This window comes from Labeo rohita, unplaced genomic scaffold, assembly GCF_022985175.1.
Source record: "Labeo rohita strain BAU-BD-2019 unplaced genomic scaffold, IGBB_LRoh.1.0 scaffold_102, whole genome shotgun sequence".
Lineage (NCBI taxonomy): Eukaryota > Metazoa > Chordata > Actinopteri > Cypriniformes > Cyprinidae > Labeo > Labeo rohita.
In genome coordinates this window covers 125,109-138,968 of record NW_026127142.1, presented here as the reverse complement: position 1 = coordinate 138,968, position 13,860 = coordinate 125,109, and the positions used below count along the sequence as shown (strand labels likewise).

General features: G+C 37.9%; 1 protein-coding gene across 1 annotated transcript in view; it reads right to left on the bottom strand.

The window, feature by feature from the left end:
* Nucleotides 1-13,860, bottom strand: part of rab3gap1 (RAB3 GTPase activating protein subunit 1) — a 43,801-nt gene that overhangs the window by 16,146 nt on the left and 13,795 nt on the right. Inside the window, 13 exon segments of the mRNA XM_051100493.1 lie at nucleotides 845-1,017; nucleotides 1,122-1,229; nucleotides 3,160-3,329; nucleotides 4,114-4,206; nucleotides 4,292-4,365; nucleotides 6,961-7,029; nucleotides 8,428-8,509; nucleotides 9,683-9,782; nucleotides 10,319-10,484; nucleotides 12,455-12,574; nucleotides 12,786-12,864; nucleotides 12,941-13,073; nucleotides 13,255-13,330. Of these exon segments, the coding sequence (XP_050956450.1) occupies nucleotides 845-1,017; nucleotides 1,122-1,229; nucleotides 3,160-3,329; nucleotides 4,114-4,206; nucleotides 4,292-4,365; nucleotides 6,961-7,029; nucleotides 8,428-8,509; nucleotides 9,683-9,782; nucleotides 10,319-10,484; nucleotides 12,455-12,574; nucleotides 12,786-12,864; nucleotides 12,941-13,073; nucleotides 13,255-13,330 (1,443 nt within the window).

Here is a 13,860-nt window from a genome sequence, read left to right as displayed (position 1 = left end):
GAATTATTTTTGCAACTGATGAACAACACAAACGAGGCCTGGGCTGAAAATATAATTTTCTCGATTTTAATTGATTCTCCGATTCGTGCTGTTTTCAGTTGATGAGTGAACAGATAAACAAATAAACATGAATAAACATCAGAACTGAAATGAATCATGAAATCAGTCAATCAGTCATTCAACCACAGAAAGACGTCAATAAAACAGCTTGTGATCAATAACCTCAGAAAAGACACTCAATGACCATAACCTCGACACATAGCAAGAACAAAATAACTACAGAGAGGGACATTTTGATAAATATACACACTATATTACATATTCATTATATTTTTACTGAACCTGTGCTTCAGTATTTGATGTATGTTTGAATAAATCTGTCATGAATAAAGTTATTTTATTATAAAAGTTTATTACACATTTATCATCACGTTTATTATCATGTGTCATTTAAATGTTTGTTTACAAATCACTTTACTGTAGTAATATTTCTGACAGGGTTTATTTTATTTGACTGCATTAGTCGAGAGATTTTTGTTCCTGAGTGCCTGTATATTCAAAAGAATCGACGTCAAATCAAACAGAATCTGGATTGAAACTGAACTGAATCACAAGTGTGTAAATCTAAATTGAATCATGAAATTGGTCTCAATAACAGCCCTAATAAAAACACTGACAGCTAATCAGAATCTTGAAAACTGAAGAGTGTGTATATAATAACACTAGTGTTTGTTTGTGTTAACTATCATTAACTAATGTGAATGAGTCTTTATTCTTCTCGTCTCGTGTGTGTGTGTATTTAAGTGTTGGTCTGTGTGTGTGTGTGTGTGTGTGTGTCTCTCACCCGTAGATCATGCAGTTGTTCTCCCAGCGGTATCGCATCTCCAGCACAAACTCCTGCCACAGGTGAGCGACGGCTCGCACTCCTCCGTGATGGAAGTTCACCATACAGATGCACAGGGCCAGACGGTACGTCAGACTGTCGCTCGGAGCCGATTTCAGCTGATTATAAAGATGCTGTTGACAGGAGAACGCAGTCAGACGCGGTCGAACACATCGGCAGCACAAAGCACCGGATCTGAATCGTCTTATAGCAGCGCGACGCGTGACGGGAGACTCACGTAATCCTCCGACTCTCGGTCCGGCTCGGTCTTTCCTCCCGGGCTGTGCTGTGTGGATTTGACTTCGCTCGGGTCGGATTTATCCAGAGCTGCGTCTGGGAACAGATACTGACGGACAAACACAAACACAACAGAGTTTTATGAAGCTCAAGGAAAAGGGAAAAAACATCCAACCACGCAAACCATTCGTTTGGCCATTTAAATCTCCAACCTGATGATTTTTCATGACCAATCAAACCTGCGCTTTAAAAAGCAAGACGTTTTACACAAACCTCATATTTCTGTCCATATCTTTCTCATGCACATACATATTCCAAACCACAGATTTGCATCATTGATTCCGTTCTTTTCCTGTGTAATACTGTGAAGCTGCTTTGTCACAATCTCAACTGTATAAAGCGCTATAGAAATAAAGACGACTCTGACTATCATATGTCTATACTGGACGCAGAAAAGCATAAAAGTTTGGGATCAATAGGATTTTTAATGTTTGTGCTCATCAAGGCTGCATTTCTTTGATCAAAAATACAGAAAAAAACAATAATACTGTAAAATAATATTACAAATAATATTATAATTTTAAATAATGGCTTTCTCTTTTAATACACTTGAAAATATTATTTATTTCTGTGATGGCAAAGCAGAATTTCACAGCTTCATTACTCCAGACTTCAGTGTCACACCATCTTTCAGAAATAATTTTAATATGATGATTAATTATCAAACAGTTTGGGCTACTTAATATAAATATATATTTATATTTATATTAAGTAGCACAGAACAGTGTTTATTCAAAATAAAATCTTAACAATATAGGCCACACAGACCAGTACAGATCCCAAATTTTTGATTTTTAAAAACTACTTTGTATAGGTTTCTATGTAAGTACTGGTACTTCTGAATGGGCTCAGGCTGAAATTTAACGAGTTTGAAGTAAAAGTATCTGATGTTTGTATACTATGTGTCAGGAGCATTTACTCAGTATCATTATCCCATTTTTGACCGAGATGGCTTTTAGCTGGTTTTGCATCTGAACTCTTCATTTTTTATATATATATATATACACACACACACACACACACACACACAGGAGCCGTCATGTGATTTAAACATAATGAATGATCAATTTCATGATATTGGCAAATAAAATGTGATTATAATGACAGTGACGGTGTTTGGTCCAGTGCAGACGCGCCAAATAACTAAATATGCAAATAACCTGCACAATCATCTGGCATGTTTTAATCAATGAATCGCTGAGAATGTGAGACAGGCTCCACGACTCCTGAATTAAACATCAGACTCGTTTAGGCTAATTAAACAGGAACGTGTGACATCAGCGCTTACAGGTGCCACCTGCAGCTCCTGCGCCGCTACAGTTGTGCCAACTCACAAATGTATTCAACTACACAAGCTCACAGTAAAACACACAAACACAAAATACACTGTTTTACTCTATTATCACCAGTGTGGGGGAAAGTTACTTTTAAAAGTAATGCATTACGGTATAGTTTTACTCTATTAAAAAGTGTCACTTAATCTTTTTTTTATGGAAAGTAATGCATTATGTTACTTTTTGTCACCTGAGCTGGTCTTGCTTTTTTATTTTAAAAAGCAAAACTCGAAAGTTATATTTTTGGCAACTATAAAGTCCCTTTCACACCAAAAGTGAAATGAATAATCCTCAGACTGAAGGAAGCGTCTCTGCACTTACTCCTGATTTCTCTCAACACGGGACAAGTGTCAGTCAAGAAACGAGAAAAGTACTTATTTTTAAAAACGTAACTGAGATATTCTCTGTTAAAAACAATGTGTCACCTTTCTAGTTACTTGAAAAAGTAATCTGATTACATAACTATCATTACTCGTAATGTGTTACCCCCCAACACTGGTTATTGCATTGCGGTTTGCTTCTGATGCGTCACGTGACCGATGCCCCGCCCCTTTAATCATTATCATCCGCTTCCTGTCAGTAACGCTCGTGTTAGCGAGGCGCGTGTAAATACCCAGCATGCTCTCTGTTTGAACAGCCTCTCACCAGCAGGATGGAGTTCAGCACGTCGTTGTTGAGCGGCGACTCCTCGACGCGTCTGTGGCGCCGTATGCGTTTGCGCGCGCTGTGAACCATGCTGGAGACGGACAGCTTGTGGATGGGAACGGCTGCGGGCTCCGTGAGTTTGGACAGCGCCTGAGTGATGTCACTGTTCTCTATGGAAACAACACGGGTGGGCGGAGTCAGTCAAATCAAGGGGTTCGTACGGCACGGATCGTTTCAAAGCAGCTGCAGATCAACGGGAAAATAACAGAATCACTGATGCAAATAATGACAGACCGGAATGGAACTGATCTGAATCTTCTGTAGAAGTTGTTAAAACTGATGAATTTTGCAACATTAACACTGATGTTCTTGTTTATCAATATAAAGCTGCTTTGAAATGATCTGCACCGTATCAAGAGCTATAGAAATAAATGTGACTTGAGAACACATGAAGTTTGATTCTAGTCCATACAGATCTGGAATTACTGGCAAACACATCGTCACCTTAGAATTACAAGGTTCTATCTGACATTTTTGTCAAAATTAAGCTATTCATATAACAACTTATTTACATTATGTAATTCAACATTATGTTAATTTGAAAAATGGTTGTATCTACAGAAGCCTATAGAAAGTAAAAACTTTGAAGCTCAATATCTCAAAAGTGCTCAGAATGCAGATAGAACCTTATAATTCTATTTCTATACGACATATATTTGCTCATTTCATAAGGATGCATGAGTCTGGGGTATGGAAGCGTCTAATAAAGTTTGTTTGGATTTTTTTTTTTTTAAATACAAGGTCTCTGAAGGAGGAGAAGCAGAAATCAGTAGAAAATCAGAACAAACAGCATTCAGACAGAAAACAAAACCAGTGAAAAAGTGTCTTCAAGAACTTCAACTAGTCCAGACATTTGTGGTTAATTAATATCTAAAAACAGACGTTGAGAATGACCTTTCCCTTCCTCCTCCATCGAGTTCCTCCCCAGAATCTCCTCGGTGGTTTCCTTCCGACAGCAAAGCTTGAAGAACTCCATGAGGAACTCACCTGAGGACGGAGACAGCACATGACGCTCAATCACACTCATCCTGCTTTCGGCCGTGTGTTCGTGTGTGTGAGTGTCTCCTCTTACCCAGCAAACACTGGGGATTGTCTGCTTTCCGCACTCGAACAGACCAGTGAGGAGCCTGAAGAGGATCCAGATCACTGTAGAGCAGAAAAAACACAATCGGCCGCTGATCAGCAGAGCTGGAGTCAAACAAACATCCTCGAGTCACTGTTTGAATCACGTTAAATGTGTTTGTCTAAACGTATGTGAACGTTACGGCCTTCACGACGAGAGCGTTGAGCGCTGATGCCGTCATAAATACTGCACAAACTGCTGCTCTTTCTCAGTGTTTCTGTCTTGTTGTCAAGTACAAATATCTAAACATCCTTAAATCAAGATAAACTTACTGGAGAAGCAGAATAACATCACATATACAGTCTTGTTTTTTGAAAATGCATCAAAATGAATGCATATGCATAAAACAAGAACAAATATCTGCCAGTGAGATCACAGAAAAAAATGTGTTTCCATTTGAATTAAGTTGATTTTTCTGACCCATTGCTAGATATTTGTTCTTGTTTTAAGCATAAACTCACTTCATTTTGATCAATGCAGCAGAAAACAAGGCCTAATATCTTAAGTCATTTTGCTATCTGTACTTGAAAACAAGAAAAGAAAAAGTAAGAAAATCATGGTAAAACTTTACTCAAACTCTTCATGTGTAATGAACAATAGAGGCATTTCAATGTATCTTAGGTAAATAATGTGTGTTTTAATGCATTTTACCAGTGTTGGGATTACTTTGTCAAGTGACTAATAAAGTAACGCATTACTTTTTAATTAGCAAGAAAATATCTGAGTTACTTTTTCGAATAAGTAACGCCAGTTACTTTTTTTCCCCATTTATGGACTGAAAGTTCTCCTGTCCACAAGTTCAGAGAAAGTGGGAGTAAGATGTTACTTTACTTTTATAATAAATATGAACATGCATTAATTCATCTCACTCACAAAAAAACAGATTCAGTATTCCTCAAAATGAATAAAAACGATGAAATGCAACAATGACGTAAACCTGCAACAATTAAGTATGTTAATTAATACAAACATCCTTTATGTATTTAATCCTAATGTCTTTATTGCTGACCTTCAACGGTCCAATTCAACCACACTAATGAGCAAAAATTACTCAAGATAAACTAACATTTGTTCTTTTTTCCTTTTTTTGCTGAAGAGTGTTGAACTTTCTTCTTCTGTGCTTTACTGTACAGACGTGAATTTACTTTTCCTTCAGCCTGAGGCTTTAGGTGTGAGAGGGTTTTTACATTTGCCAAAAATAGAACTTTTTATTTCAAAAAGAAAGAAGCAAGCCCAGAACAGATTTAAAAAGTAACGTAACACATTACTTTCCATAAAAAGTAACTAAGTAATGTAATCAGTTACTTCTTTAGGGAGTAATGCAACATTGTAACGCATTACTTTTAAAAGTAACTTTCCCCAATACTGCATTTTACTTGGTAAAGGTACAACAATAAATAGATAATATTATAACATACACTGCCCTCCAAAAGTTTGGACACCCCTGGCAAAGTGTGGTTTTGGACGATATCAGTATAAATCTGTATTACTTTTTGGTGCGAATACATTTAAAGTAACTTGACATTATCATTGAAGAGCAGCAATAATAAATTTCATTCTGACAATACATACATGTCAAAGTCAGACGTGCCCCTTTGCAGCTGTGACGCCTGGTTACTGGTTTAAACTTGGCCCAGGTTTTTAAAAGATGTTTGGGTCAGCACACCTTAGTAGCTTCAACTGACTGCCAATTAAGTTAAGAACACAATGAATTTAGGCCCAGATTATGCAGAGCTGTAATAGCTGCTAATGCTGGATATTTTGATCAATCGAAAATTTACGTTTTTTTTTTTTTTTTTATGTATGAACTGTTTATGTAATAAAATATGTTTTTGTAGTTTGTGTTGTCCCTTATCAGTGCAAAATTATCACATTAAAAAGGGCGTTTCCAAACTTTTGGAGGGCAGTGTACATTTACTGTAGTTACAGTTATTTATGAGATCAGGCAATGCATCCTAATGTTATAACTAATTAAAATGTTTATAATGCAGTAAAAATATAAAGGCTTTAAGTAAAGTGTTACCAAAAAGTGATTTGTTTTTTGCAGTGCAACCAAAAACTAAATGAAGAACGTCATTACTGATTCAGTAAAAGCTGTTGAAGTCTCGTCAGTCGTGAGCGCTCGTGCCGGTGCGAGAGCCGCTCGCTGTTCGCTGGAGAGCACTTCATCGTGTGAACGCTCGTTCATCTACTTCAAAATCACTTAAAAAAAAACTCTCTTACTCTCCTCCAGAAGCAAGAGCTGACGACGAGCACATGCCCACACGCCACAAAACAACACAAAGCGTTAATGTGATGCTACGGCTCAGCGAGCGGCGTTTCATCACTAAACTAAAAGGCGTAAAATAATGCGGCGCCAATCCATTTTGGCTGCGGCGGCATGCGTTTCCCTCCTCTCCTCTCCGGAGCTGTGAAAAATTATTATGGGTAACAGGTTCTTCACGAGGTGACGAAACACGGATCTGGCGCTGACATCAGCCCGAGTCTTTTTCGTGCATCATGCATATTCATGAATTGCTCAGTCCTATAAAAAAGCCATTACATCGCCGTTCTATTTTCATCGGAGCACAAAATGTCTGTTTCTTGCGTGTTCTGTGAGCTTACGAACAAATACTTACGAATAAACGTCGTTATCCACCACGATTCCCTCCGTCAGGTTCGGCCACGTGGTCGCCAGATGCAGCTCACTGAAACAGAGATCAGATTGTGCGGCCTTCACTAACCAGGTCATCATTAACCCTAACCAGCAAGAAATCAACGTTTGAGAAGATTATTTATACACGTTTTTGAGGCTGTTTTCAACCATTTTGATTTCTGTCAGAAACAAAAGTCTAACTGCAACTTTTAAATTCGGGTCAGACAATCGCTCATGCAGTAATTAAAGCAGTTTGACATCATGTGCATCCACAGATCTGTCAGACAGAACTTTAAACAGGAAGTGAGACTGTATCTTAGCAACGCTGCTCTGAAGGGAAGTGATGTCAGCTACTGGACAGCAGACCACAGACGTCTCTATATACAGAATGTCACACTAACTTCTCAAAGCAGCCTACTGTAACTAATGGAGCTCTACTGTAACGATAAATAACAGTCCAAGTAGAGGAGAGAGCCATAGCAACATTCTCATGTACTGAACTACTACTGAAATAAGAAAACTGTGTAACACTTTACTTAAAGTCTTTATACACAATGCACTATAAAAGTAGTTTTAATGTATTTATCAGTTGTGCCTTATAATGCATCGAATGGTCTCATGAATAAGTATAACCACAGTTATAATACATTAACACACTTATCTACTCATCGTTACACACTTAGAAAGTAAACTGCATTAAAACATGACGAACAAACCTTCAAATATTATAATGCATTTTAACTTTAGTTATAACTGCATAAGAATTACTCATAAAAGTGTATGTTGTAATGCATATAATGAAAACATTTTATAATGCGTTACACATAGACCCTTTAAATAAAGGGTTACGATTTTAAAAGAAAACTGCTGGATATTACTGTATAAAAACTATGAATTTTTATTTTTAATTTATTTTTTAGATGGCAGTAATGTTGAATGTTGGGTTATTTTACTTTACTGTCATGAAAATAATCTCACATTTCCAAAACATTTCCAGCTACACTGTAATCAGCTTTTCCAGATTTCCCTTCAGTGCAGTTTGGTGTTTCTGGCCTTAACACTTTGTGACACTTTGTTATTTCCTAATAATATTCTGAATGTGTTTTTGCTTTTATAGTTTCTGTTTTCATTTTAATTGTAATTAAAGCTATATTTTTGTTGTGTTTTCGTCATTTTCAGTAGTTTTAGTATTTTTAGATATTTGTAATTTGTAAAATTTTTTATTTCAGTTTTAATTTGAGTTATTTTAGTAGATTGAGTTAAACGACACTAAAATGAGGACGTCTGCATTGCCAACTAGCTGATATAAAAGTTTATTTTATTTCAGTAAATGTGTATTTCAAGTTATTTTTAGTTGTTTCTATGAATTTTAGTGTCAGTATTAGTAGTAGTTCACTGTAATAAAGCAGCTGAGGATTAATTAGCGGCGTGACCTTCAGCACTGACGCACCTGATGGGATCTTCACACGCTCCAAACGGAAGTTTGCCGAACTCCACACCGCCCACCTCTCCAGCGAGGAGCGCGTCGAAGTCTGAAACAACACAGCCTTCATTTGATATTAACTCTGACTTTCATTTATGATCAAAGTAATATAGAGCGCTGAAATTAATCAAGTCAGGATATACGTGGAATATTATCATCTGCCTGTGTAAACAGCTTCAGCGCCCCTTAATACAGAGGTAAACACTCACGGCGGCGAATCCGCCGAGGAACCGCGATATTGACAGAGATGTTCCGAACCGCACGCGCGGATCCATGGAAACAGAGAAAGATCCGCCAGCGTATCAAATAAAAACTTCCACACTCGCCGGGAAACGGACCAGATCACAGCACAACGGCGGCAATAATGTGACGAAATAAAGAGCAAACGGGAAGCGGCCGTCACTGAAAACAGATTCATTCATTCAGACCACACTCAGGGTTTCTGCTGGTTGAGACTTTAAGATCTTTTTAAGAAAATTAAGGGATAAACTGAAGAGAACTCAATACATTCAATCATTTTAAAGTTTAAAAATACAACTTCCATCTTCTTCAATCATTTTAACAACTTCCTGAATTAGTTTCCAGTTCATCTCGACTAACCCTCCTCCCAATTACTAGAACATGGAGATATTTTACTGCACCTGTTCTTCCTCTGTATTTTTCCTCATTTTCCAGTGCAAATGACTACACATTCTTAAATTGAGATACATTTCAGCAAAATAACAGAAGAGAACAAGTCTTGTTTTATGAGAAAATTATCAAAATGAACTGAGTTTATGATTTAAACAGGAACAAATATCTGCCACTGGAGTCAGAAAAATGAACTCTGTTCAAAGGGAAACAAGTTTTCATTCCCCGCTGACGGATATTTGTTCTTGTTTTAATCATAAACTCATTTTGTTACATTTCTCACAAAACAAGACTTCACATCTTCATTTTACATCTCAAGTAAATGTATCTTGATTTAAGGATGTTGAGATATTTGTACTGAAAAACAAGACAGAAATCCTAAGGAAGATAAGCATTTCTTGCAGCGCGTGAAACGTTTAATGCCACACAATGACTTTATGAATGTAAGACTTTCCGCTCCGATTGAAGACATTTACGACCTTCATTTGTGCACAGGTGAACGAAGACCGATTTGACTGAGACCGACGCTCGCGGCGAGAGAAACGCGCTCAGGCGACCGCAGACGTCGCAGCTGATCTGAGGTCAGACGCACCTGGCGGCTGCTGGGGCCACGAGCACTGCTGCCAGTCCTGCAGGACGTACGTGAAGCGGATGGCGATGTTGATGGGCGGCAGCGGCGTCAGAGGGCAACCCTGCGACCGCACGCGCACGACAGGAGAACAGAGGACACACACACCAAACAGACAAACGAGAAAAAGGAAAGTCATAAATTACATAACAGAAATTATTAGTAGATAAAACAAACAATTCCTTTTCAAAGGCTCCTTTCTATGATAAATGAATGCTGTTAATCAATATCAAATAAAGTTGTAAATGCTTTTGAGTATTGGTTAGAAAAGCAGTTTTGCAGTGCAATGCCACAACTTTATGAACTTTCTAGGCCTTAATTTGTGGAAGGCCAATTTTAGGCTTTTTAAGATCCGTAAAAACCCTCACAAGAAAATAATTTGTATTTTACATGACATGTGTGGAAACTACTAAACTGGAGATTTTTTTAAAATCCACTATTAAAAGTGGTTTCATCTCTGAAATGAAGGAAACGTGATATAATCTGTATATATGACTATTCAGAATTAAATTCTGAATGGAAACGGCATCAATCTTCAGTTTCCGTGCGTGATCACGTTTTCAGACGTAAGGCGAGCGGTGGCTCCTGATCTGAACTCACAATCTTGTTCTTGAAGATGTCCAGAAGGCCGGACAGGTGGTTGTATTGGCTGGGAACTTTACGCAGGTGCACCATCTCAAAGTCGCTCCGCACCCCGGGCCCCTGACACTCACCCGCGTACATCTTCCTCCACTTCTGCTGGATCTGCACGAACAGCGGCACGTGACTGAAACACACATACAGTTCCAATGAGATCCACAAACACAGCAGGAAACACGCGGCTCAACAGCGCCACCCGATGGCCAAACGCCAGTGCACTGAAGCCACAACACAGATGTTTTATGAGGAAATTTTATTTATAAATACCCATATTTGTCTCTCAATACCCATAATACATGTCATAACATATATCACACGATCGCAGTGATTCTCCAGCGGAACAAACACTTCACACGATGCTGCACGTCCACTAAAGCATTTAAGAAGAGGCTGACAGACGAATCAACACCCATCCATCCCATAATGCCCCAGCGATCACGGCAACAGACGTGCCGTTGGCCGGAAACCGCCTGCATAGCGACGCGTGTGTCGCACAGAGACGCTTGTGAGGCGTCTGTCAATGCAGGAACACGAGCGGATCAGTTTCACGTCACAAATGAGTATAAATGAGCTCTTAAAAGACAATCACGAACACACGCTTTCCAATATGACTCGCGTCAACACAAACACCGTTAAGACACTCGTCATTAACAACACATACAGTACAAAACCGTTTTCGGAAGTGTTATTACAAATCAAATTGCAGATTTAAAATACACATTTCTGGTGCAGCAGGTGAAAATGCTGCGTCTGATCATTTAACACAGTAATAACATGATGTGATCATTTAATCATTTATATCATTTATAGGTCCAGGTTTAAAATGAATAAACTTTGAAACTCTGACACTGAATTGAATCAACATTGATCTGAAATGATGTCAGTAATGACACTACTGTCTTCTATAGACTCGTGTCACATTTATTTGTTTGATAATTGATGAATTCTGCAACATTAACACTGTTATTTTCCTGTTTATGTTCTGTACTGTATACGGCAGTGTCCACCGCTATTCTAACGCTCAGGGATCAGTACGATTTTTAACGATTATGTGCATAAAGGCTGCATTTACTTGATCAAAAATAAAGAAAAAAACAGTAATATTGTGAAATATGATTACGGTTTAAAATAATGGTTTTCTATTTTATGTTTTCTATTTTATATATTTTACAATCTAATTTACTCCTGTCGTGTCTTCAGTGTCACACAAAAAAAGAACAGCATTTATTCAAAACAGAAATCTTTTCTAACATTATATCTTTGCTATCACTTAACACATCCTTGCTGAATGCAAGTATTAAAAAAAAAAAGAAGAAAAATTTACTGACCACAAACTTTTAAATGGTAGTTTAAAAGATTTCTATTTTAAATAAATGCTGTTCTTTTCAACTTATTATTTATTTAAAGAATCCTTAATACAAAATATTAAGCAGCATGACTGTTTTCAACACTGATGACAAATCAGAATTAATTTTTAGAATGATTTCTGAAGGATCATGTGACACTGAAGACTGGAGTAATGATGCTGAAAATTCAGCTGCGCATCACCGGAAAAAACATGTTAAAATATATTCACATAAAACAGTTGTTTTACACTGAAATAATATTTCACAATACTACTGTTTTTTCTGGACTTTTGATCAAATAAATGCAGCCCTGATGAGCATAAGATCTTCTTTACACTTTTGTATATAAACACACTGCCGGTCAAAAGTTTGGAATAATTTAGATTTCTTTAATGTTTGTGAAAGAACTCTTTTCTGCTCACCCAGGATGCATTTATTTTGATAAAAACAACAATAAAAATTGTGAAACATTATTAGTTTAAACTAGCTGTTTCCTATGTGAATATGTGTTAAACTGTAATTTATTTCTGTGACTCGCAGCTGAATTTTCAGCATCATTACTCCAGTCTTCAGTGTCACATGATCCTTCAGAAATCATTCTAATGTGCATTTCTGATTATTAGCAATGTTGAAAACAGTTGTGCTACTGAATGTAAATGACTGCCTGAGCTCAAGCGAACGAAGCAGTGATGATAAAGGAAACGCGTGTTCATCGGAGAAACAGGCTCACGTCTGAACACGCGTCACTCACCAGCCCGTGTTGGCCAGAGCGATGGACACGGAGCTCAGCAGCAGGTTACACTTGGACTCGCTGACGATGGCCTCACAGTTCGTTCCTGGAGAAATCACCACGAACTCACGCACACCGAACCTGCGACAGAAATCCACAAACACTTCTATTCGTGTCATATTTCATTTTCTTAGTTATTATAACTTTTTACCATTAAATTTTATTAAGTACATTGCTTTTAGTTAAATAATACATTTTGGGATCCAATTTCAACACAGTTTTGACTGAGTTAACGTTCTGAATACAGATCAATCATCCAGCAAACTCTGACTCGGTCTCAAGATCTTCTTACCATCTGACGAGACAGTGAGCGCGTGGAGGAAAGTCGTTGTTCATGCAGAGCAGGTCCTGCATGGCCAGCGGATACGCATCTGAAAGCAAAGACAGCGCTCAAACGCACGCAGAAGAGGTCAAAGGTCAGCTGAGCAGGTCAAAGGTCACGCGTACCTTCCTCTGGTTCGTCCCTGCTTTCATTCTCGGCTGACTCCTGTTTCAGATAGTGATGCGTGATAGAGAACTTGAAATCGGCGAAGTTGATTTCCTGTGTGGTTTCCTCCCATGAGCCGCTGGTGAACTCACCCTGTCGACATCAACAGCGCCACGATAAAAACGCAATTAAGACGAAAACAGAAAATATCAAATATAAATATAAAACCCACTTTAAAATATTTAGAACAACTATAATAGTATATGAATGATGCTAAATTTCATTGAATATGTCATCCGTGTACTCATGGGTAACGCAGGAGTTTACGGCTCACCTTCTCCAGTGGTTTCCCAACACGAGAGCCAATCAGCTTCCAGTCATTGAGAACCTCCTCGACCCGCGATACAAACCTACGACGACATAAAATATAAAGATGTGAATCTACTCCTTCACAGACTCGGGTTCAAAACCTCAGAGTGAGAAACTAATGAAAAACACAGAATAACAACAGAATAAAGAAATGCGTTTAACAGTGTGTGTGCAGTAGAGCTGTGTTTTGTCAAGAATCTGGCGATACGATACGTATCATGATACAGGGGTTGCGATACGATATGTTGCGATACACTGCAATGCTGTAAAAAAGGTGTTATATTGGGATATGTCTTATTTTAAGAATAGGATATACTTTAAGGAAAGCTGTACACACCACCATATGCAAAAAATGTAATATTCTTACTGAACTACTTTTTGTGCAGTACGAGTAAAAGGGGAAAATAAAATGCCTGCAGGATTTTTTAGTTATTAAATGTATAAAATGTAAGCTTTTATAAACAGAGAGTATATATTTTTAGACCCTGCTGTAACACACAAAGGCACTGGCATGTTTTAAGATCAATCAGTGCACGTTTCTTTAAGTTGAAACTGCTCAGACTCACATTTT